The sequence below is a fragment of the Vulpes lagopus genome, chromosome 5 (assembly GCF_018345385.1).
Source record: "Vulpes lagopus strain Blue_001 chromosome 5, ASM1834538v1, whole genome shotgun sequence".
Taxonomy (NCBI): Eukaryota; Metazoa; Chordata; class Mammalia; order Carnivora; family Canidae; genus Vulpes; species Vulpes lagopus.
In genome coordinates this window covers 69,355,507-69,380,491 of record NC_054828.1, presented here as the reverse complement: position 1 = coordinate 69,380,491, position 24,985 = coordinate 69,355,507, and the positions used below count along the sequence as shown (strand labels likewise).

The window sequence follows — 24,985 nt, the reverse complement described above, 5'->3', positions numbered from 1 at the left end:
TAATTTATGATAGTCACACAGAGAGAGAGAGGCAGAGACACAGGCAAAGGGAGAAGCAGGCTCCATGCACCGGGAACCCGATGTGGGATTCGATCCCGGGTCTCCAGGATCGCGCCCTGGGCCAAAGGCAGGCGCTAAACCGCTGCGCCACCCAGGGATCCCCGGGAATTTGTTATTTCTTTTTTTTTTTTTTTTGAATTTGTTATTTCTTATATGTTTAGGATGGCTTGGAGTAGGGAAGCTTTAAACACACACAACACACACACACCCCCCACACACACACACACACATGCACACACACACCAAGCCACTCTTTGATACAATTCTTAAGCTAGGCTATATCTTTGGTGTCCTACAGAACTAAACACAGGACCTGATGCATAATGGGCCTTCAAAAGTGCTTCTGATTCCTTATGACTAAAGAGATCATATAGGAAGGGGAGATGGGGGTTCTGACTGGGTCAGTGGGTGGAGCATGGGACTCCATTTCAGTGCTGTGAGTTCAAACCCCATGCTGGGTATGGCTGTTACTTCAAAATAAAATAAAATAAAAAAATTTAAAGGAAGGGGAGATAAAGGATGGGGAGTAGCAGGGCCCTTGTCTTTTGAAGACTGGGAGACAGGAGCAGAGTGACAGACCTTCCCCAACCCCTGCCTCCCTCAGATCTCCAGCTCAGGTGCAACAGTACTCCCAAACCCTATTACTCAGCAGCTACATTTCCGATAAAAATGGAGTTTTTCTAACAAGCCTATATGGAAACAATCAAGAACTGCTTAGATCCCTCCGTTTCCACTAGAGGGCCTCATGTATTCATTCCTTCTCTCCAACCCCCACCAAAAGTATGTATATATTATGTGTGTGTGTATGTATTTACACAACAGACACACGCCACACTGTACACCCTTCCAGTCAGAGCTCTCCCCACCCCCTCTCTTCAATCACCAGGTGTAAGAGGGAAGATTCCAGGAACTCAAGCCCTTGTTACTGTACCCTACTTCAATGAGGGGTAGGAGGGGGTTAGCCTGGGTTGGGGCGGGGCCAGGGAGCAGGATGCCTGGGTCCCCAGTTCCTACCAGTAAGTCCTAGGCCTCTGTCTATCTCCCTTGCACTCACTACCAGCCTCACCACCATCCATGCTGCCCCAAGAGCCTTAACTTCAGAACAGATTCCAGACAGGAGGAACTGAAAGGATCTTCTTTCACCCCTACTTTTGGCCAAGGACCTGCGAAGGCCAGCAGGTAAAGGGGGGGGGGGGGGTCAGGGCATGGAGAAAGAGTGGACACAGACCGAGTGCTCTCTGCACCTGAACCACCAACCCAGAATTAAGGGAAGGCCCTGAGTCTTGAGAGAAGGAGGTGAACTTACATTGGGCAAAACAAGCCTGAGAGTCTGGGGTTTGGGTTTTAGGGAGGTGAGAAAGCTAAAGGCAAAGGGGGTCTCAAATGGTGCGAAGCGGTGCGGAGCCCGCGGGAGGAGGGGGGCCTTCGTATTCCAGGGTGTGGACTCTGGGCCCCTAGGCTTGCTGCTGTGCGATGTTCGGAGGACGAATTCGGTCGATGGTGCACGGAAAGGGGTCGGGAGGGGAAGTCGGCGGCGGCAGCCGTTAGCAGAGGGCCGGACCCCGCCGTCTGCGCCCCCGGGAGCCGGGCGAGGGGCGAGGGGCGAGGCCGGGGGCGGCGGGCTGTCCCCGCGGAAGATGGGAAGCGCAGACGGGAGCCCGGGGGTCTGCGGGGCCCGGGGGCCCGGGCGGGGGCTGGGGCGCGGGCTGGGCCCGGCTGGGGCGCGGCGGGCGGGCCGGGGGCGGGCAGCTGTGTCGTCAGGCTCGGGGCGGCCTCGCGGCGACCGCGCCTGCCCGGCCGGGCCTGGGCTCCAGCGCCGCGCCCCGGCTCCCGCCGCGCCCTCCGCAGCAAGGTAGAGACCCCGCGGGCGGGGAGGGGGGACAGGGGCCGGGGGGGGGGCGGGGGCGGCCCGCCCGCGCTGAGGGAGGGGGAGCCCGGGCTCCTCGCGACCCGAGTCGAAGCGAAGTCGGTGCTGGAACCTCCACAGCGCCGCTCGGGGGCAAAAGGGCTCTCGCCTGGCCTCCTGGCCCCCAACTACCCCCGCCCCATCCTTCCCACACCTGTCACCGGGAAGTTTCTGAAACTACCTGGGGCTGAACCCCACTTTTCACCTTTAAATGGAGGAAACGGGCTCTCCTGCGGATGAAACGTGCATTTTCCTGGGCATCTCCCCGGAGAACCCACATCCCCAACCCTGCCAACCCCGTAACTTCCTCCTGTGCTACACACACCGGACACACACGCCACCCCGGAGCCGGGCAACACGAACCACCTGCAGTGTTTGTGGAGGCTTAGCGAATTTTGAGATTTCAAGGAAAATGATTCCCTCTCCGGGGCCCCTGCCTAGTAGCAGGGATGAGCAAGAAAGAATAGATCCTCCCTCAGTCCTGGGCAAGAGAAGCAGGAGGCAGGCCCTGGTGTGGCCAAGGGATTCAGCAGTCCAGGTAATCCGGCATGGGCTAGCCTCTTGGGTTTCTTGCGGGGTCAGCCTGAATGTTCTGGGGGCATAGCTGATTCTTGAATAATAGTGAATTTATAAGACTTGGAATGGGACTGATGGATGTTGAAGTGAAAAAGGAAACTTTAAATGTTTGCACTGGCCTTGGAAATCGTATTTATCTCTTGGTGACCAGCAATTTTAGTATTTACTGTTTAAAGTCAGATCTAGAAAACAGAGGCACTATGATTTAATGGGATAGACTAAGGACAGGATGTCTAGAGTCAGGGTGTGACCCTGAGATTGTGGCTCTCTGGGCCTCAGTTTCCTCCTCTGTACAGTGTGAGAGTCAGTACTTCCCAGCTCTGAGGATGTTCTAGGATTCTCTGCCTCGAACTCAACTTCTTACTTTCTCACCTCAAATTGGTAGGGGCGGACAGGGAAGCCAGGGGAGGGAAAAGAAGTGTGAGTCACACACATTGCTGGCAGGCAGCAGACCCCACCCTCCCAACCCTGGAATTTGCCTGGACTGGCCCAGGTTATAGCCTCAGGGCTGGGATGGAGGGAGGACAAAATTGGGCTTGTCCCGGTTCCTTAGAGTGCAGGATCCTATAGTTTATTGCCTTTCAGCAACAGGGTGAAAGGTGAGAAACTTTCAGTGAGTGAAAGAAGTCGAGAGGACAACTGAAAAGATAGCAGGAGCCTTTATATCCAGGTTCCAGCCCAGAGGTGTCCTTGGACCCTAGCAGTCTAGTATCTAGCCACCTCCTCACCCTTCCAAAGGCAAAGTGCAATATCCTGATACTACATGTCTGCGCCTGAGATGACACATAGGGGGGAAGTGTACAACTGGGCTTCACTGATGCTGGGAGTTCCTAGAATTGATGCCTTCCTGGGTCAAAAACATCATTTTTCCTAATCTCCAGATGTGTTTCTCTATGTACCATCCTTGTCTGACAATGATAATAACAGCTAACATTTATGAGTTCTTCCTCTGTGCCATACCTTTTGCTAAGTATACCGCACATGTTACCTTACGTAATCTCCATGCTGTGACTGATTTCTCTAAGTACCCATTTTACCGATGAGGAAACAGGTTCAGGAAGATGAAATAACCCACCCAAGAGCCTAATCCATGCCTGTCTCATTCAAAAGTCCATTCTCTTAACCTCTACTATAAATCACACGTAAGATCTGGGGGGCTAGGAAGGGTCATTATTTTTTTTTTAATATTTTATTTTTTTATTCATGAGAGACAGAGAGAGAGAGAGGGAGAGACACAGGCAGAGGGAGAAGCAGGCTCCATGCAGGGAGCCCGATGTGGGATTTGATCCCGGGACTCCAGGATCAGGCCCTGGGCCTAAGGCAGGCGCCAAACCGCTGAGCCACCCAGGGATCCCTGGAAGGGTCATTATGAAAAGAGAGGTTCGTCCTCTCTCCTGTTCATTATCCTTCCTTTGCTCTCTCTTTGTCACTTTCTCTCTCAGATTTCATTTCCTAGAATCTTGGAGCCAGCTAAGAATCCCCAGGGGTAATCAGAGGCTAATTAAGCCGTAGGGGCCCAATTAGCCCTAAGACTATTATGTATTCATTAGATCAGAAGTTGGATTATAATCATTGAAAAGAGCCAGAGAGGTGGAGTCCTTTCTCCGGAATAATCGGTGTCTCAGGATCCCCCTCTAGTGTTCCCAGGGAGCCCCCAGAGCAGGAATGGTATACTACACAGAAGTGAACAGCAGAGATGTCCCAAGGTCCCCCTGGTGCAAAGACGATTCTTGCACCATCAGAAAGGAAATTCCTGTAGGCCCTAACTGCCTCCTTGAGCCTTACCCAACAAACGCTAAATGAGTGGGAAAGGGGCAGCAGAAGCCCCAGATGGAGTGCCACAATAAGTGCTTTTTGCAAAATTCATTCTTTTAACAAAGATCTACTTAGCACCTCCTCTATGTGTTCCAAACTATTTCATATTTCCCTGTCAGGATGGCTACTCCAGCATCCCATTTAACCGTATTTGGACTAATATTTTCCAACATATGGCTCCCTAACTTTGCACAAGGATTTGTACAAGCAATATGGAGTGCCCACAACATGCTGAGCACTGTTCTAGGTCGTGGGGATATGGTGGTGACCAATACTGACAAGTGCCTGCCCTTGTGGAACTTACATTTTGGTGGGAGAAGACAAACAGTAAACAAAGCAAATAAATTAACAAGGTGATTTCCACTTGTGATAAGTTCTGTGAAGGAAATGAAGGAAGGTGCTATGCAAGAGACAGGGATTATTTTAGAAAGGAAAGGTCAGGGAAGGTCCCTCTTTAAAAAAAAAAAGATCTTATTTTTATTTACTTGGCAGAGAGAGAGAGAAAGAGCACAAGAAGGCAGAGTGGTGGGCAGAGAGAGGGGGAGAAGCAGGCTCCCCCTGCGTAGGGAGCACCAGGGGGGACAGGGCTCAGTCCCTAGGCCTGGGGGTCACGACCTGAGCCAAAGACAGGTGTCCGGGCCGCTCGGGCTCAGCCGTGGAGCATCTGCTTGCGGCTCCGGGCATGATCCCGATGTCCTGGGATCCCCGCGGGGAGCCTGCTTCTCCCTCTGCCTATCTCATGAATAAATAAAATCTTAAAAATGAAGGGAAAAAGAAGGAAAGAGAGAGAGAGAGAAAAGAAAGGCAGATGCCTATAACCAACGGAGCCCCTCGGGCACCCCAGGAAAGGTGTCCTGAGGGAGCTGACGTTTCAGCTGAGCAAGAGGTCAGCTTCGCCGAGAGCAGGCAGGAGCGTTCCAGGCGGAGAGAACAGCGGGTGTCCGGGCCCTGAGCGGGGAAGAGCTCGGCCTGGGGAGCGGCAAGGATGGCAGCGGGACGAGAAGGCGCGGGGTGGGGGGGGAGTGGAACGGGGGGGGGCGACGAGACCGGCAGGGCCCGTCCCAAGGTTCTTGGGGTACAGCTTTGACTCCTCCACTTAGCACCTGCCTCGGGAAGTCCCACCCTCTGAGAACCCCCGTGTCCTCATGAGAAGAATGGCTCTGCCAGCAATTCCTTACCTCGTAAGATCGGTGGTTCTGCTTCAGTACCGCACCTGCCACTCGCCCGTGGGCGCGGGCACTTGGCATACGTTATTGGACTCAGCCCTCACAGCTGTGGCACTTGGGCATCATTCCTCCCATTTTACAGATGTGCCCGGTCCCCCAGCGGTATCAGAGCTGAGCAAGCGAGCCAGATGTGAGCAGCTGTGGTTTTGCGGGCTCCTAGCGCTGCTGCGCGGTCTGCTAAGCGAGACTCGCCGCGCTGCCGCCGCTGCCGCGGGGTCCTGGGCTGCCCCCCGCCCCCGGGCCCCGTGCTGCCCCCCCGCCCCCGGACCCGGTGCTGCCCCCCGCCCCCGGACCCGGTGCTGCCCCCCACCCCCGGACCGGGTGCTGCCCCCCGCCCCCGGGCCCCGTGCTGCCCCCCGCCCCCGGACCCGGTGCTGGCCCCCTGCCCCCGGACCCGGTGCTGCCCCCCACCCCCGGACCGGGTGCTGCCCCCCGCCCCCGGGCCCCGTGCTGTCCCCCCGCCTCCGGACCCGGTGCTGCCCCCCGCCCCCGGGCCCCGTGCTGCCCCCCCGCCTCCGGACCCGGTGCTGCCCCCCACTCCCGGGCCCCATGCTGCCCCCCGCCCCCGCCCCCCGTGCTGCCCCCGCCCCCAGGACCCCGGGCCGCTCCCCGCCGGGCGGAGGCCGCAGCCCCGGACCGAGCCCCCCCCACCACAGCGCGGCCTCCGGGGTCGCGCGCCTGGGGCTCGGAGGGGCGCGGGCGGGCGGGGCCGGAGGCGCCAGGGGTCGTTGAGGGCCGTGGGGGGCTCGGGTGGCTGCGACGGGGCGCGGCGGGGGCCGGGCCGGGGCCACGCAAGATGGGATCGTGGCCGGGGAGGCGCGCCGGCGACACCGTGCGAACCGCCCGCAGGCCCGGGCCGTGGGATCCGGGATGGGAGAGAGCTCTCGGGAGGCCCCGACTGCGGAGCAGAGCGGGAGCGGGCCAGGGACACCCCCACAGAGACACGAAGAGACCGGTGGACCGCGGGGGGCCGGGGATGAATCAAGACAGGCTGGGGGAGAAACCAGGGAGCTGGAGAAGGATCCAGAAATGGAGGGGACAGAGCCACACATCTGTCAGAGAAGGGGACGTTATCTGCTTCTCAGAGAAGCAGAGACAGAGGACAGACTGGGTTAGGGAGGGACAGACCTAGGGAAGGGGTGCAGGGGGAAAGGAAGAGACCTGGGAGCGACTCAGAGGAGGGAAGAAGGGAGCAGGAGTGGAGGCTCGACGGAGGAGACGGAAGGAAAGCGCAGCCAGCGGCCCCTGCACCACACACCCTTCTCATCTCCTCCCAGGGCCCCCCTTGGAAGCCTAAGCGCAGGCGCGACAAGTACTGCGGAGCTGCCTTTGTGGTCCTCCTGAGGAAAGGGAGAAAGATGGCCAACGACAGGGGCCTGATAAGCCCCAGTGATTTCGCCCAGCTGCAGAAGTACATGGAATGTGAGTCTTCCTCTCGTCCTGAAGTTCTGCAGAAACCAGCCCACAGCCCCCTGCTCCTTACGCCCTCCCCTGACTTCCCCATGGCCTTCAGCCAGTCCACTCCGGAGGAAGCCGGGCTGGGGAAGAGGCCAGAGGGACATGGGGCCTGTGCTGGTGGCAGCTGCCGCCCAGCTTCTCGGAACCTCCACTGCCTGCCCCAGGTCTCAGACACGACACTTAAGCAGAGGCACCACTCTGCAGCATCTGAAGCATCGTTCTCGGGGGTTTCTCTTTGCATTTCTGGGTTTCTTCTTGGAATTTCTTTCCTCGGCTCACTCAAATCTGTCTTCCTGTCGGGTGTCTGAGCCGACTCTGGCGGAGGGCAGGGAGAGCCGAACCAGACTAACGCTCTTGCGCCCTCTTCACACCCTAGACTCCACCAGAAAGGTCAGCGATGTCCTGAAGCTTTTCGAGGAGGGCAAAATGTCAGAGTATCTCCAAGGAGATGTGAGTGGCCGCTGGGCAACCTCTCCCTGACCAACTCCTCTCATCTTTGTTCGCTGCTCCACTGGGATTCCCAACTCCCAGGGATGATTCTGGGCCCCCCTTTTCTGTCCTCCCTCTGGATACCCCAGCGTCCATTGTTACCACAGCTGTTGCTATAGGACAAAGCAAGAGATTCTAAGTGAAGACTCAGCTTTAAGAAGAAACCACAGTTTCTTGGGTCTGCCTTGGGTGCTTCTTCGCTCTGCACTCACTGTCTCAGTCCTACTCCCAGTTCCTCAGTCCCCGCTCCCGTCCTGCCTACTGCCTAGGGTAATGCTTGCTCTCATCATAGGCCATTGGGTACGAGGGATTCCAGCAATTTTTGAAAATCTACCTGGAAGCAGATAACGTCCCTGATCACCTAAGCCTGGCATTGTTTCAATCCTTCAAGACGGGTCACTGCTTAGAAGACACTGTGATACATGGTACGGTCAAGTAGGTGGGACTGGCTGGACTTCTGGAAGAAAAGTCAAAGTAGTATGGGTTTTGGGGGTAAGAATTGAGTTGAGTCACGTGTTGGGGACAGAGCTGAGGAAGAGAGATGGAGGATGGCAATGCTGGTCTTGGAGCTGGAGGGAAGACAGTTAAAGGAAAGAGTTGGGACTGAGGAAAAGAGAGGAGCCAGGCAGGATGGAGAGAGCCCCAACCTCAGATCTGCTGTCCTTTCTGTAAGCAGATGTGGTGTGTCTCAGTGACGTCTCCTGCTACTTTTCCCTTTTGGAGGGTGGCCGCCCAGAAGACAAGCTAGAATGTGAGTGGCCATCCTGGACTGGGAGAGGGGAAGAAAGGAGATGGGAGAGGGGTATCTCCCAGCCTTCCTTCCCTCCTTTTTTCAGGCTTCCTAAAGGCTGACAGGGCCAGACAAAGGTGGGGCCAGAGAATGGGCCCATTTCCTCCATTCCCCTAGACTTTTTATGCCTAATGCCATTCACCTTGGTCACCCCAGGTCCCACATCCTGTATATTTTCATGTGGGTGGCCTGGGTTCTTCTGGGGTTGTGGGGTTGTCTCTCCTATTATATTCACCAAGGGTGTAATCCAGGCCTGTTTCACTGCCTTTTTTGTCTCCCTTCTCAGTCCCAGCATCAGGCTCTGGGCTCTTCATCTAAAAGATCTCTTCCATCCTTTTTTCCCCCCTGTATTCTGTTATGAAATTTTGGGGTATCCCTCACAAACTGACCCTGGCCCCCCTAAAACACCCCACAGTCACCTTCAAGCTGTACGACACGGACAGAAATGGGATCCTGGACAGCTCAGTGAGTTGGGGGACCTGTATGCCGGCCAAGGGAGTATGTGTCCATTTGTCTGTGCCCCCCTGTCCCAACTCTTCCAGGATTTTAAGAAACAGAGGAAGCTAGAGGGAAAAGTCAAGTCCTCCAGGACTACATTTGGGAGTGGGTCCCCAGCTCTTGCCTCCTAAAGGAGGAGGCTAGAGACATGAATCGGGGGCTGCCTTGCAAACATACCAACGCACAGAGACACTCATTTACTTGGCAGAAACACCTGAGAATGAGAGGTGGCTCTTGGGGTGGACCCCAGGAACCCTGATTTCTAGAGAAGAGTTTGTATGGTGGTAGTGAGGTGGGATGTGGCTGTGGCTCTTACCTCTTGGCCCTCAGGAAGTGGACAGAATCATCATACAGATGATGCGAGTGGCTGAGTACCTGGATTGGGATGTGTCTGAGCTGAGGCCGGTAAGGCAGTTTTTCCCTCCTGCCCCTCCCTGTGCCCTCTCCCGGGTGAGTCCTGAATCTACCCAGCCCCACCTCTGACAGGCAGCCTGGTTTCCTTGGCGAGGACGCCTGGGCTGGAAGTCGCTAGGGGGCAGAGGTGTCAGATCTGAGGGGCCACTCATACCAAAAGTCCCGTCCGTTCCCTGCTCAGATTCTTCAGGAGATGATGAAAGAGATTGACTATGACGGCAGCGGCTCTGTCTCCCTCGCTGAGTGGCTCCGGGCTGGGGCCACCACCGTGCCACTGCTAGTGCTGCTGGGTCTGGAGATGGTAAGTAGGAGAAGCTTGTGAAGATCAGTAAGAGCTGCCTTGGGTTGTGTCGGCCAGAGGCGGGCACTCTAAGGGCTTAGACCCTCCCTAGCATCTGCTGTGTCCTCCCAGACTCTGAAGGACAATGGGCAGCACATGTGGAGACCCAAGAGGTTCCCCCGACCGGTCTACTGCAACCTGTGCGAGTCGAGCATTGGGCTTGGCAAACAGGGGCTGAGCTGCAACCGTGAGTGAGGGGGCCCCAGAGTTGGGGGCAGAGGGGCAGGCCAGCTATCTGCAGGGGTGGTGCTCTGACATTAGAGAGATCTGGGTTTGAACCCTGGGCTCTGCATTGACTAGTTACGTGGGAGAGCCATGCAACTTTCTCTTCCTTTTTTCCCCCAAAGATTTGTATTTATTTTTTTGAGAGAGAGAATGACAATGAGCAGGGAAAGAGGGAGAAGCAGACTCCCCACTCCCCAATGAGTGTAAAGCCTAATGTGGGACTCGATCCCAGGATCTGGGATCATGACCTGAGCTGAAGGCAGGTGCTCAACCAACTGAGCCAGCCAGCCAGGCACCCTCACTTTCTTTAGTTTTTTTTTTGTTTTGTTTTGTTTGTTTTTTTTTTTTTACTTTCTTTAGTTCTTGAAGTATAGTTGACACATGATGTTACATGAGTTTCAGGTGTACAACATAGCCACGTAACGTCTTTAAGCCTCAATTTATTATTTTTTAAGGATTTTATTTATTCATGAGAGACACAGAGAGAGAGGCAGAGACACAGGCAGAGGGAGAAGCAGGCCCCACGCAGGGAGCCGGACGCAGGACTTGATCCCGGGTCTCCAGGATCACGCCCTGGGCTGCAGGCGGCACTAAACTGCTGCACCACTGGGGCTGCCCCCTAAGCCTCAATTTAAAATGAGGTTTTCTCAACTAAAAATGAAGTCATTGTGAGCATTAAATAGGAGGATGTGAGACGAGTACTTCACATGGTGCATGTACCTGCTATTAAGTCTGCAATAAAAATTAGCTGCTGATTTTAAATAATTTAAAAAGTAAATAATAATTTTTAAAATTAGTAGGCCTCCTTTACATCTACCAGCTGAGCTCCTGGCATATAGAAGGAGTGGGCGTCGGCATGTGGTAGCAATTGCTCTTTTATGGGGAAGAGTGACCAAAGGGCACAGGTCTTAGAAGTGAGCCCCCACCTCAAACTTTAATTTTCTACCACACTCTCGCAGCAAGGGCTTGTAGGTCTTGTTTCAGTGAATGATCCCGTCTTCTACTCAGGTGAGAAGGAAATAGAGGGAAGGGCTGCAACTAAGGCTCTGATCCTCTTCCTTCTCGCACAGTCTGTAAGTACGTCGTTCATGACCAGTGTGCCATGAAGGCTTTGCCTTGTGAAGTCAGCACCTATGCCAAGTCTCGGAAGGACATTGGTGTGAGTGATATCATGCCCACCCCAACACCACCTGCAACCTGGCCCTAGCCCTTGGCCTGTTGCTGTCCTCAGCATTCCCCTAGTCCCTGCCCAGACCCTCTCAGACATTGGCTGCTTTTCTCCCCAAGATCCAGTCACATGTGTGGGTGAGAGGAGGCTGTGTGTCCGGCCGTTGTGACCGGTGTCAGAAGAAGATCCGCATTTACCACAGTCTGGTTGGACTGCATTGTGTGTGGTGCCACCTAGAGGTCAGTTGGGAGCTCTCCTCCAGCCGCGGTGGGGCCCCTCCCTAAACTTCTCTCTGCCCTGCTCGCCCTGACTGCATCTCCCTCAGAGCCACAGTTGCCCTTGCTCCCAAGGGCTCTCTTTCCAGTAGTAGACCCTCAACTCGAGAGGTGATGGGGTTCCCTCCATGATGTCTGCGTGCCCATCTTGTCTTTCAGATTCATGATGACTGCCTGCAAGCCATGGGTCATGAGTGTGACTGTGGGCTGCTCCGGGATCACATCCTGCCTCCATCTTCCATTTATCCCAGTGTCCTGGTGAGACCCTTGGGCAGTGGCTAGGAGGGGACAGGAGCAGTGCTTCCCTGATTGAAACATGCACACACACACACACACACACCCCATGCCATTTATAGCAGAGAGCCTATACTTTTAGGATTCAAGTCAGACGCTCATCTGTTCAGGGATTCATATATAATCCAGTTTTCCTTGCCTTTGCCTTCCTCCCTTTCTAGGCCTCTGGACAGGAACGTAAAATTAGCAAAACAAGCCAGAAGACCTTGGATGACTTAAATTTGAGCACCTTTGAGGCTCTGCGGGTACATGTAGGGGGTGGGTTTTTCTTGGTTGGAGCCCTCATAGGTGGGGATGAAGTGGGAAACATGGGGAATGGTGCTTGTTCTCTGAAAGCCCCACTGTGGTAGGGAGGGGGAAGGCATCTTGAGGGAAGGCCAGCCTTCTGCCACTGTCTCCAGGGCCCATCTCAACTCTGACAAAATCCTGTTTTTGCTTACCCTTGTTTTTTCCCAAATGCAGATTGATCCTGTATCTAATACCCACCCACTTCTGGTCTTCGTCAACCCTAAGAGTGGCGGGAAGCAGGGGGAGAGGTGAGAAGAGATACACTGGGTCTTCTAAGATGGAGAAAGAGGAATAATAGAGGTTGGGAATCTGTGTGTATGGAGGGGACATACCTTAAGGAGGACATCAAGAGGGTGGAATACAGACTCTCCATCCCCTACCATAAACTTTCCTCTTTCCCTCATACAGGGTGCTTTGGAAATTCCAGTATCTACTAAATCCTCGACAGGTATTCAACCTCCTAAAGGATGGTCCTGAGCTCTCCATCCCCTACCATAAACTTTCCTCTTTCCCTCATACAGGGTGCTTTGGAAATTCCAGTATCTACTAAATCCTCGACAGGTATTCAACCTCCTAAAGGATGGTCCTGAGCTCTCCATCCCCTACCATAAACTTTCCTCTTTCCCTCATACAGGGTGCTTTGGAAATTCCAGTATCTACTAAATCCTCGACAGGTATTCAACCTCCTAAAGGATGGTCCTGAGCCAGGGTGAGTATAGGTTAGGGGATGTATCTGTATGAGTCTGCCTGTGTATGTTAGGGGAGGGCAGAGAAGAGTACCTGTTGGGAGGGCAGGGCTAGGGGATCCCAGGAAAGCAGAATTCAGAACGTTGCTTTTACGAGTGTCACTGGGTAGCCCCTACCCCTGAGTCTTCTGGTTCATCTTTGTTCTGATCTCAAAACATGAGGATACCAGTTTCTCCCTAACCACTGAGGAGTGGCTATAACTTTCCCCATTGTATTTTTTTTTCTCTGATCTGAACAGAAACAAGTCTTTTGACAGAGGGATAGGGGGTCATAAGGAATGAGAGATAAGAAGTCATGTGCCTGTCCCAGAGTTGGTAGACTCAATCCTATAGTCCTTCCTTATCTTCTCTCTCTCCTTTTCTCTCAGGCTCAGATTCTTTAGGGATGTTCCTGGTTGCCGGATTTTGGTGTGTGGTGGAGATGGCACAGTAGGCTGGATTCTAGAGACCATAGGTCAGTACGGGGAGAGGCTCTAGGAAGGGCACTGGGGGATTGGCCTTCTAGAGCTGACTCCCTCCATCCATCTCCTGACCTGCCTCCTTAGACAAAGCCAACTTGCCTGTTGTGCCTCCTGTTGCTGTGCTGCCCCTGGGCACTGGAAATGATCTGGCTCGTTGCCTGAGATGGGGAGGAGGTAAGTGATTAGAAATTATTTTTCTGGAAGATAGGGGGAGTTGGGTAGAAAGGGAAAGGCACATAGAAAGGCATTGTTATGGAAAGAGGGTTGGGGAAGAAGAGAGGCACAGATGGGTGATTACCAAAGTGGATTGTCCCCAAGGAAGAAAGCTTTTAAAGAATCAAGGACCACAGTCTGAACCTAGAAGGGTCAAAGGTGACAGTCCTCTTCCCCATATACCTAAAAACATCCTTCTATTTCTCCCCAACCAATGCAGAGAGCTCAGAGAATCAAGGAATATGGAGGACAGTGTGGGAATAAGAAAGGTTGTATAAGAACTAAGCCAGATGTTAAGTGATACAGCTGGCAGGGAGCTTGGCCATGATTCATTCAATCACTCAGCCAATCAATCAGGGGTCACCATTTCATTCATAATCATTTCTTCCCAAGTCAATTGCAACAGTCTCTTAAATAAACTGTGATTTCTAGACTTTCCAGTCTCCCTTCAAACAGAAAGAGTTCACGGGTTGGTATTGGTAAATAAAGAGGTCAGGGTGGGACAGGTTGAGTTTGAGGTGTCTTCATTTGAGGCTGTTGGACTCAGAGTCCAGCCCTGAGATCTTGCAGAAGTTATGGAATACGGTTCTGCTAGGAGAGTAACAGGCATTCTAGGTAGAAGAAGTTGTGTGAGGCCAGAGGAGCCACCAAAAGCCTAGTAGTACATGCATGAGGGAAAGTGTGCGTCCTTCATTATGACTGGCACATGCAGTGCAAGGTGGGGAAGGGGGAGAGGAAGGACTGAGTCGTACCAGGACCAGATCGTGAATGCCGTGCTGAGGACTTTTTGACTTTATCCTGCCAGAGATTGAAAGCGGACAGCCCACAGAAATGATTTGTATTGTTTTGCATTGTTTGCCTTGCAGTGTTTAAAGTTTTTTAAACCTTGCTTATTTCTAAGAAGTGGGTCATATATTCTTCAGTTTACCACTATCTTCTCAGCTCCCTGCTATTCACTCATTCACTTCACCTTTCCAGCCACCGAGGCATTTGAATGTGCAAATCTGGAAGCATAGGGAACTCTTGAACTCATGAAAAATGTAACTCAATGAGAAAAATAGGGAGATGTATATATAAGTTACATTCTCTATATATAATACAAATTGTTGTATAAGATATTATTCCTGGATATAAACATATTTGCATATTTTTTTAATTTTTATTTATTTATGATAGTCACAGAGAGAGAGAGAGAGAGAGAGAGAGAGAGGCAGAGACACAGGCAGAGGGAGAAGCAGGCTCCATGCACCAGGAGCCTGACGTGGGATTCGATCCCGGGTCTCCAGGATGGCGCCTGCCTTTGGCCAAACCGCTGCGCCACCCAGGGATCCCATACCTGCATATTTTAATCTAAATGTTACCTATATACATATCTGACCAATTTTTTTTTTTTTGCTAGTTTTTGTTTGTTTGTTTTTGTTTTTAGATTTCTTTATTTGAGAGAAAGTGTGTGAGTGTGCATATGCGAGCAGGGGGAGGGACAGAGGGAGAGGAAGAGAGAGAGGGAGAGAAGCAGGCTCCCTGATGAGCACAGAGCCCTTTGTGGGTACAAGACCTTGAGATTATGGCCTAAGCCAAAATCAAGAGTTGGACGCTTAACTGACTGAGTCACCCAGGTGCCCCTGGTCAGTTTTTAAATCTTCAACATCTAACTTTGTGTTTACTTCAAATATTAGACACTTTGAAATCATGTATTTTGGGTGTTCACTGCATGTTCTGCAAATGATATTCTCATAGCAGTTTCTGCCAATTCAACGTAAATCACAAAATAATTATATAAATACAACACTAATGAAAATTTGTGTTGATATTGGAAAAAAAATCATAAGATTTGAAGAAGAGATGAAAGGAGTACCACAGTGGGAGCTCTGTGTAGGATGGATTGGAGGAAGGAGACAGGATAAGAAACTACCTGTATTGGGATCCCTGGGTGGCGCAGCGGTTTGGTGCCTGCCTTTGGCCCAGGGCGCGATCCTGGAGACCCGGGATCGAATCCCACATCGGGCTCCCGGTGCATGGAGCCTGCTTCTCCCTCTGCCTGTGTCTCTGCCTCTCTCTCTCTCTGTGACTATCATAAATAAATAAAAATTAAAAAAAAAAAAAAAAAGAAAGAAACTACCTGTATTGGAATAGTCTGGTCAAAACATGCTGAACACAAACACAAAGGCAACAGCAGTGCAGTTTATGAGGTAGAAACCACAATACTTCGTAACTAATGAGTTGTGGAGGAGGAGGTAAAGACAAGTGTAGGACATTTTCTTTTCTTTTCTTTTTTTTTTAGGTGTAGGACATTTTCTATTTTGTGGGGTGAGCATTTGGGATGCCATTTAAGATAGAGAATATAGGGGGATTCCTGGGTGGCTCAGTGGTTTAGCGCCTGCCTTTGGCCCAGAGGGCGATCCTGGAGTCCCAGGATCGAGTCCCGCGTTGGGCTCCTGGCGTGGAGCCTGCTTCTCCCTCTGCCTGTGTCTCTGCCTCTCTCTCTCTCTCTCTCTCTGTGCCTATCATAAATAAATAAACAAACAAATAAATAAATCTTTAAGAAAAAAAGATAGAGAATATAGGACGAGGACCAGTTTAAGGAAGATGAATTCCTTTTGGACATACTAAGTTGAGGTGTCAGTGGAGCACCCAGATGGAAATGTGTGCTGAATAGTGACAAATAGGTATAAGAAAGATACATGTTGGGCAGCCCTGGTGGCGCCGCGGTTTAGCACCGCGTGCAGCCTAGGGTGTGATCCTGGATACCCGGGATCAAGTCCCACGTCGGGTTGGGTTCCCTGCAAGGAGCCTGCTTCTCCCTCTGCCTGTGTCTCTGCCTCTTTCTCTCTCTGTGTCTCTCGTGAATAAATAAAATCTTTAAAAAAATAAAAAAATAAAAAATAAAAGAAAGATACATGTTTGAGAGTCATCTGCTCCTAGGAAGTAATTGACATCCTGAGAGTAGATGCTTACCCAGGGAAAGGATGCAACATCCTAGTAAAACACCCTATTTAACAGTTGAGCAGAGGAAAATCCATTATTAAAGAAGTCTTGGGGGTGCCTGGGTGGTTGAGTTGGTTAAGCGTCTGCCTTTATTTTTTTTTTAATTTTTATTTATTTATGATAGTCATACAGAGAGAGAGAGAGAGAGGCAGAGACACAGGCAGAGGGAGAGGCAGGCTCCATGCACCGGGAGCCTGATGGGGATTCGATCCCGGGTCTCCAGGATCGCGCCCTGGGCCAAAGGCAGGCGCCAAACCGCTGCGCCACCCAGGGATCCCTTTTTTTTTTTTTTTTTTAAATTTTTATTTATTTATGATAGTCATACAGAGAGAGAGAGAGAAAGCGTCTGCCTTTAGCTCGGGTCATGATCCTGGGGTCCTGGGATTGAGCCTTGAGTCAGGCTCCTTGCTTATCGGGGAGTCTGCTTCTCCCTCTCCCTCTGCCTGCTGCTTCCCCTCCTTGTGCTCTCTCTCTGTCAAATAAATAAATAAAATCTTTTTAAAAATAATAAATAAAAAAAGTCTTTGTTCACGTACTACTGTTACTATAACGAATCACCATAAATAGTGGTTTAAAACAACACAATTTTTTTTAAAGATTTTATTTATTTATTCATGAGAGACGCAGAGAAAGAGAGGCACAGACACAGGCAAAGGGAGAGGGAGAAGCAGGCTCCATTCCATGTGATCCTGATGCGGGACTCGATCCCCGGTCTCCAGAACCACACCCTGGGCTGAAGGCCGCGCTAAACTGCTGAGCCACCTGGGCTGCCCAAAACAACACAAATTTATCATCTTACAGTTCTGGAGGTCCGAAGTCCAAAATAGGTCTCACTGCACTAGAATCAAGGTGTTAGCAGCCTTTTTCTAGAGGCTCTAGAAGAGAATTCTTTGCTTTGCCTTTTCCAGTTTCTAGAAGCTGCCTGCATTCCTGGTCTCATGGTTCCACTTCCAACCAGCCATTGCTGGTTACCACTCCAACCACTGTTTCCATTGTCACATCGCCTTCCATGACTTATTTCTTGCCTTTCTCTTTCACTTATAAGGATTCCTGTGATTATCCTGGGCCTGCCCAGATAATCCAGGATAATCTCTTCATTTAAAAAATCCTTAATTTAGGGGCAGCTGGTTGGCTCAGTCAGTAGAGAATGTGACTCTTGATCTCCAAGTCATGAGTTCAAGCCCCATGTTGGGTGTAGAGCTTACTTTAAAAAAAAAGAAGAAGAAGAAGAAGAAGAAGAATCCTTAATTTAATCACATTAGCAAAGTCCCTTTGCCATATAAGGCAACATATTCACAGACTCTGGAGATAAGAATGTGGACATCTTTGGGGCGCCTGGCTGGCTCAGTCCGTAGAGCATACAACTCTGGATATCGAGGTTGTAGTTTTTAGGCCCACGTCAAATGTAACGATTTCTTAAGAATAAAATCTTAAGAAAAAAAGATGGGTGGCTCAGTTGGTTGAGCGTCCAACTCAAGTTTTTGGCTCAGGTCATGATCTCTAGATGGGAAGATCTCAGGTCCAGCTTCCAGCTCAGCAGGGAGTCTGTTTTCCCTCTCCCTCTGCCCCTCCCCTGCCCCACTCATGCTCAAGTGCTGTCTCTCTCAAATAAATAAATCCTAAGGGGAAAAAAAAGGACTGCAGACATCTTTGAAGGGCAATAATTTGCCTCCCACAGACACCAAGAAGGAACAGTCAGAGAGGGCCCTCTGTAGCTTACAGAATAGTATTTTAGAGGCCAAATGAGGAGTTTCATGAGTTAAAATGAGACTAAAGATATACTGTTGGTTTTGGCAGGAATTATTGGCCATCTTTGCCAGAAGAGTTTCAGCAGGGTGGCATGGTAAAAGGCAAATTACAGTGGGTTGAACCATCAGTGGAATGTGAGGAAGTGGAGACTTCTTTTTTTAATCATTTTTTTCCTGATTACAAAAATAAAACATGCTTGTGGTAAAAAATAATTCAAACATTTCAAATATACATGCCAAAAAGTTTCCCTGTAATCTATTCCAAAAAGTTTTGGAATCTATTCCTCCATTTTTTCTTTCTAGGCACATACTAATATGTTCCTAAACAATGAGATCACTATTGATGCTTTTCTTTATGTTAACTAAACAGTTCATTTTGGTTATCATTATTTTTTGATGTAGTTAGATTTACCTCACTCTTTTTGTTTATTACTTAGCATTCCATTGTGTGAATATGCCATAATTTACTTAACTAGTGCCCTATTTTTTTTTTTTTAACTAGTGCCCTATTGATAGACATTTGGGTAGTGGTCAGTTTTTTATTACAAACTGTGTTTCAGGGATCCCTGGGTGGCGCAGCGGTTTGGCGCCTGCCTTTGGCCCAGGGCGCGATCCTGGAGACCCGGGATCGAGTCCCACGTCGGGCTCCCGGTGCATGGAGCCTGCTTCTCCCTCTGCCTATGTCTCTGCCTCTCTCTCTCTCTCTGTGACTATCATAAATAAATAAAAAAAAATTTAAAAATTAAAAAAAAAAAAACTGTGTTGCAGTGAAACACCTTGCACGTTTATTTCCACACTCACACAGATGTGAGAATTTCTCTAGGAGATATTTATAGAATTGCTGGTTCAAAGAGTATGAATATTTTCTATTTAACTAGTTATTTCCTTTTTAAAAGTTATACAAATAAAAAATAAATAAAAGTTACACGAATAATGTATCAGTACCTGTTCACTGTAAAAACCTTACAAAGTAAAACGTGTAAGTGTTCACATATAGGTCTCCTCCCCCTATGCCCCACCACATTCCACACCCCTCCCCAGAGATAACCACTGTGTCTTATTTGCATTCATTTTCCTGTTTATATATATACATATATACACACACACACACACATAACTTTTAACAAACGTAAATAGGAACATACTACAAAAATTGTTCTAGGACGTCTTTTTTCATTGAATAATATGTCTTGGAGATCTCTCCATGTTAGTACATAGAGATTACATTCTGTATGCAATAGCTATATATAATTTCTTGGCATAGATTTGTCATACTTTATATAACACTTTCCCTGCTGACAGGCATTTAGATTGTTTCCAGTTATTTGTTGTTTTAGAGTGTACCTCAGCAAACATCCTTGTACACACGTCTCTGTTCACATGTGTGTCTGTGTCTGTAAGAGAAATTCCTTAAAGTGGAAGTGCTGTATCAAAGTATTTGTTTTGATAAAATTTGATAATATTGTGATAAAAATTGCCAAATTGCCTTCCAAAAGTGAAATACCAAATTATGCTCCAACTAACAGTACATGAAAGTGCTGGTTTATTCATAATCTCATCAACACTTGGTTTTCTCAATCACTCTATACTTTGTCAATATAATAGGCAACAAAAAGTTAACTAATTGTTTTAATTTACAATTCTTTTAATTGTTAGTAATACTAAGCATCTTTTTCTTTTTAAAATATTTTTATTTATTTATTTATTCATGAGAGACAGAGAGAGGCAGAGACATAGGCAGAGGGAGAAGCAAGCTCCATGCAGGGAGCCTGATGTGGGACTGGATCCCAGGACTCCAGGCTCACGCCCTGGGCTGAAGGCAGGCGCTAAGCCGCTGAGCCACCCAGGGATCCCCATCTTTTTCTTTTTTAAAGATTTTATTTATTTGAGAGAGAGGGAGCACAAGCAGGGGGAGGGCCAGAGGGAGAGGGAGAAGCAGACTCCCCACTGAGCAGGGGGCCCACCAATGAGGTGCTCCATTCCGGACCTGGGATCAAGACCTGAGCCTAAAAAAAAAAAAAAAAAAAAAAAAAAAAGACCTGAGCCTAAGGCAGATGCTTAACCTACAGAGCCACCCAGGCGTCCCAGTCCTGAGCATCTTTATCTGCATATTGGTCATTTGCATTTATTCCTCTATGATCGGCTTATTTGTGATATTTACCCATTTTTATTGATTTTTTTTTAGATTTAGCAATTTATAAGTATTTTTTAAATGTTGAGGAAGTTAGTCTGTTATATGTGCTGCAGATATTTTTTTCCTAGTTTGTATTTTTTAAGGTGTATGTTTATTTATTTAACCATACAGAAGTTTTAAATTTTAAAGATTGATTTATTTATTTGAGAGAGAAAGAGCAAGGGGATGGGCAACGGGAGAGAAAGAGAGAGAGAGAATCCCAAGCAGACTCCCCACTGAGCATGGAGCCTGATGTGGGGCTCGACTTCACAACCCTGAGATCATGACCCTAGCCAAAACCAAGCATCATGGGGCTCCTGGGTGGCTCAGTTGGCTAAGTGTCTGCCTTCGGCTCAGGTCATGATCCCAGTGTCCTGAAATCCAGCCCCACATTGGACTCCCTGCTCACCGAGGAGCCTGCTTCTTCCTCTTCCGCTCCCCCTGCTTGTGCTCTCTCTCTATCAAATAAATAAAGTTTTTTAAAAAACAAACAAAACCAAGTGTTGGATACTCAACTGAATGAGGCACCCAGGTGTCTTAAACCCAGGAAGTTTTAAATTTTAATACAATTGTATTTATCAGTCTTCTCCTTTTTTGGCTCCCAGTTTTGTATTATGCTCTAGAAAGGCCTTTTCCACACTAAGATTTAAAAAAACGTGTACTCACTCATGTTTTCTGCTAGTACAAATTCTATTGCACTTTCTTACATTTAAATTCTGCGACCCATCTTGAATTTATTTTGGTATAAGGAATGACTTCTACATAAAGCACCCTTTATTGAGTAATCTGTCTTTTTCCCATGTCTTTGAAATGCCATCATATACTAAATTCCCATAAATACTTGAGGCTATTTGTGGGCACTCTATTCTTTACTACTGAACTTTTTATTCTATTCACTGTGCCAGTATCACAGTTTTGACACCACTGCTTCATACTGTGTTCTCTCTAGTAGAATAGGGAAAGAAGTGTGTGGGAGAGAGAGAGAATCCTTAGTCATCACTCATCTTTTTCAGCACTTTGCATTTTCCTGGCTGTTTCCTCTAATCTTTCAGATGAACTTTGGTGTTATTGTTAGATGTCTACACACATTGGAAACTTTCGCTAAGACAGTGTGGAGAAAAGGGTCAGCAGGGGCTGACCTTAAGATTGGTCCATAGGAGGGCACCTGGCTGACTCAATCAGTAGAGCCTGCCACTCTTGGTCTCAGGATCCTGAGTTTGAGCCCCACAGTGGGCGTAGAGCTTACATTTAAAAAAAGAGAGAGGAAGCCTGGGTCGTTCAGTGGTTGAGCATCTGCCTTTGGTTCAGGTCATGATTCCGAGGTCCTGGGATCGAGTCCCTGTGGGGAGCCTGCTTCTCCCTCTGCCTGTGTCTCTGTGTGTCTCTCTCTGTGTCTTCCATGAATGAATGAATGAATGAATGAATGAATAAATAAATAAATCTTTAAAAATAAATAACTATAAAAAAAGAGAGAGAGAGGGGATCCCTGGGTGGCGCAGCGGTTTAGCGCCTGCCTTTGGCCCAGGGCGCGATCCTGGAGACCCGGGATCGAATCCCACGTCGGGCTCCCGGTGCATGGAGCCTGCTTCTCCCTCTGCCTATGTCTCTGCCTCTCTCTCTCTCTCTCACTGTGTGCCTATCATAAATAAATAAAATAAAATAAAAATAAAAAAATAAAAATAATAAAAATAAGAGAGAGAGAGATTGGTCCATGGGAGCTATGACCAAGCACCCTGCCCTTTCACTGGCTAGGGCTAGGAAGGTCTTCAGAAGCAGGGCAGAGGATCTCTGGAAATTTGTGGGGCCAGGAGCTGAGAAGAGGGCCCTTTGAGATCCATGGCTTAGTTCTAACCTGTCTTCTTCCCCATCCTTAGGATATGAGGGACAGAATTTGGGGAAGATCCTCAAGGATTTAGAGATGAGTAAGGTGGTACATATGGATCGATGGTCCGTGGAGGTGATACCTCAACAAACTGAAGAAAAGAGTGACCCAGTCCCCTTTCAAATCATCAATAACTACTTTTCCATCGGTGTGGTCAGTGAAGTGGGTGTGTGAGGGCTAGGGAGGAAGTATGGGTCAACCAGGGAGAAGCTAGAGCTGGTTAGGAAGAAAAGAGAGAGATTAAAGGAGCTGTGATACAGAGAAATGGGGAGTGGGATACATTGGAGTGAGTTGCAAGAAAAGAACATGGGACACATTGTTGCCAAATGGGGGAGTTAAAGAGCATTCCGTATTCCGTGCTGAGAGAGGAGGCAGTCCTCTGATCTTAGTGCCCTGAATTCCCCAGGATGCCTCTATTGCTCACCGATTCCATATCATGCGAGAGAAATATCCTGAGAAGTTCAACAGCAGGTGAGGTAAAGGGGGGTGGGTGTGGACACACTCAGTGGCAGGGACCAGATTGTGGCCAAGTTTGACCCAGAGCACTTAGGCTGTGGCACCTCTAAGAAGCCCCTCCCTCAACCAAAGCCATCCTCTTCCTTAAAGGACCTGAGTCAGGAGGCCGATGTCCTTCCCTGTCACTTAGTTCTTCTCTGCCAGCACTGTGTAACTTGTCCCCTGTCTCTTTGGGTCTTACGTGGGGCTAACACAGAATGAAGAACAAGCTCTGGTACTTCGAATTCGCCACTTCTGAATCTATCTTCTCAACATGCAAAAAACTGGAGGAGTCTTTGACAGTTGAGGTGGGTGTGATGAGACCCAACCGTACATGCTTTTTAGTTTCTTATACCTTAGTTTCTTCCTCCACAGGTGCCCTCAGGAACGTCCCCTATTCTTGAACCTATACTTTGACCTCCCACCTCTCCAATTCCAATTTCCCGAGTTCTCAATACACTGGTCCCTATTTCCCTTCATCCTTTGCAAATCCCCAACTCCTGGCCTTCCCAGTCTGTCATCTGCTGGATGGAGGGGTTGCATCCACAATTATGCCAATAAGTGAGGATTTGTGCTCTCCTCTTCTCAGATCTGTGGGAAACCACTGGATCTGAGCAACCTGTCCTTAGAAGGCATCGCAGTGCTGAACATCCCTAGCATGCATGGTGGTTCCAACCTCTGGGGTGATACCAAGAAACCTCATGGAGATATCCATGGGATCAACCAGGCCTTAGGCCCTGCAGCTAAAGTCATCACTGACCCAGACATCCTGAAAACCTGTGTACCAGGTGAGTGGCCTTGGATGCTGAGTGGGCAGGATGAGGGGAAGGTGTGGCTCCCTTTGGAGGCACCCTGCTCCTGCAAAACATATCTTATTTCCCACCCCCAGACCTGACTGACAAGCGGCTGGAAGTAGTTGGGCTGGAGGGTGCAATTGAGATGGGCCAGATATATACCAAGCTCAAGAATGCTGGACGTCGGCTGGCCAAGTGCTCTGAAATCACCTTCCAGTAAGGAAAACTCTAGCCAGGGGCTCTGAGAAAAGGAGTAGGACCAGGAGAGCAGAAGGGTCATGGGGATGGTAGGGAGGAGCTTTACTAGGAGATCTTCCTCAGTAACAAAGGCTCTCAAAACCAAGCTAAGAAACAGAGTTTTGGTATTCAGTTGGTAAAGAAATCTCCACCAATCTGCTCTGGCTTCCCACAGCACCACAAAAACCCTCCCCATGCAAATTGATGGAGAACCCTGGATGCAGTCGCCCTGTACAGTGAGTATCGCCTGTGCCTGCCCAAAACTGAACCCTCAGGCTTCATGGATCCTAAGCCTCCACTCCACAGCTACTTTACTTCATCTCAATGTCTAAAATTCCCCTGTGCACCATTCCTCCCAAATCATGATTTCTTAGCCCCTGGCCTTCCTGCCATGGCCTCTCTAGGACCCTGGCAACTCCCCCTAAAGCCACAGATTTTTCCCCAAATCTCTATTGCTCCAGCCTCAAGGGTCCAGGTCCTGCCTCTGAACATGCCCCCTTCCCTTCCAGATCAAGATCACCCACAAGAACCAGATGCCCATGCTTGTGGGCCCACCCCCTCGCTCCTCCAATTTCTTTGGCTTCTTATGCTGAGGGGGACACTTCAGCCTCCAAGCCAGCCTTGAACCCACCTCATCATCCCTGGACTCTCCTCCTAGGCTCTGTACATTGCTGCCACACCTCCTGCCAGCTCAGGGGAGTGTTCCTTCACCGTCACAGTATTTATTATCCTGTACCACCTACACCATTCTCCATGCACATGTGTGTGCACGCGTGCACGTGTGCACACACACCCACATGCCACTAACACATACATTGAAAGTGCCTCATCTGAATAAAATAACTTTTTCCCCTCACTGGGGTATCTGTTAAGTAAATGTGCACTTCCTTCTCATATACCTCCACTCCTTAAATGACATAGATTCTCCCAGGAGCAAGAAAAAACAAAGAAGCACCAGGTTCTGAGTATTTATTTCAGGTAATGGTAGTCTCCAAGGGAAGTCTGGAGAAAAGATAGGCATTGCTGTCCACCCTTGGCAAATCACAGCATCACATGAGAGTCCTCAGACCTGCTGCCCACTGAGGAGGGGTCTGTTCTCACCAATGGGGCAAGAGCGGAAGACCTGGGGCAGGCGTAGCCAGTGGGTGCTACCACGTGGTAGCTGGGGAAGGGGGAGAGCTGAGCCCTGCTTCAGAAGTCTTCGCCTAACATTGGGAGAATAAAGGAGAAACTGATTAGCAATGGACAAGGAAAGCCTATCTATGGTTCTCCAAAAAGGAGGGCCTGGGTTTTACATGACCTTGATTCTAGCTCCCTCCCCTCTTCACCAACAAGGTTCATCTTATCTTGTTTTTATGGTAATCTCTGTCCATTCCCCTCTCACCCTACAAGTGTCCCTGCTTTGAGGACCTTGGCACCCCAGGCCTGA

At 49.5% G+C, this 24,985-nt stretch overlaps 2 protein-coding genes across 12 annotated transcripts in view; one reads left to right on the top strand and one right to left on the bottom strand.

The window, feature by feature from the left end:
- Positions 1-894: 894 nt before the first annotated feature.
- On the top strand, positions 895-24,412 carry DGKA (diacylglycerol kinase alpha). 6 transcript variants are annotated; one of them, XM_041755938.1, is made up of 25 exons: positions 895-1,007; positions 1,121-1,239; positions 6,861-7,005; positions 7,418-7,491; positions 7,823-7,955; positions 8,207-8,281; positions 8,736-8,785; positions 9,149-9,223; positions 9,414-9,533; positions 9,645-9,759; positions 10,868-10,956; positions 11,085-11,204; positions 11,400-11,498; positions 11,696-11,779; positions 11,997-12,070; positions 12,457-12,531; positions 12,937-13,022; positions 13,114-13,203; positions 22,023-22,183; positions 22,437-22,501; positions 22,743-22,833; positions 23,115-23,313; positions 23,415-23,535; positions 23,732-23,792; positions 24,066-24,412. In XM_041755938.1, the coding sequence occupies exons 3-25, from the start codon at positions 6,942-6,944 to the stop codon at positions 24,147-24,149; spliced, it is 2,205 nt and encodes a 734-aa protein (XP_041611872.1). In that variant the 5' UTR covers positions 895-1,007; positions 1,121-1,239; positions 6,861-6,941; the 3' UTR covers positions 24,150-24,412. The 6 variants fall into 6 exon arrangements, with proteins under 6 accessions (XP_041611872.1, XP_041611874.1, XP_041611870.1 ...); XM_041755940.1 differs by having other exon boundaries at positions 969-987; positions 1,167-1,239; XM_041755939.1 differs by lacking the exons at positions 895-1,007; positions 1,121-1,239 and adding exons at positions 1,830-1,912; positions 5,666-5,713.
- The window catches only part of PMEL (premelanosome protein), a 35,975-nt gene continuing 35,399 nt past the window's right edge, over positions 24,410-24,985 (bottom strand). For 4 of the 6 annotated variants that reach the window (XM_041755947.1, XM_041755945.1, XM_041755946.1 and 1 more), the window contains one exon: positions 24,412-24,761. In XM_041755947.1, the coding sequence (XP_041611881.1) occupies positions 24,620-24,761 (142 nt within the window). In that variant the 3' untranslated portion in view covers positions 24,412-24,619. Of the gene's footprint in view, positions 24,762-24,985 lie in introns of all 6 variants that reach the window. The other 2 variants (XM_041755948.1, XM_041755944.1) reach the window with 1 other exon arrangement.

Excerpts from the sequence above, each read along its gene's own strand:
- DGKA (XM_041755938.1), top strand. The coding sequence starts at position 6,942 with ATGGCCAACGACAGGGGCCTGATAAGCCCCAGTGATTTCGCCCAGCTG. Across the intron at positions 7,006-7,417 it reads GCTGCAGAAGTACATGGAAT|ACTCCACCAGAAAGGTCAGC; the intron begins GTGAGTCTTCCT and ends TTCACACCCTAG. Across the intron at positions 22,502-22,742 it reads CCTGAGAAGTTCAACAGCAG|AATGAAGAACAAGCTCTGGT; the intron begins GTGAGGTAAAGG and ends GGGCTAACACAG.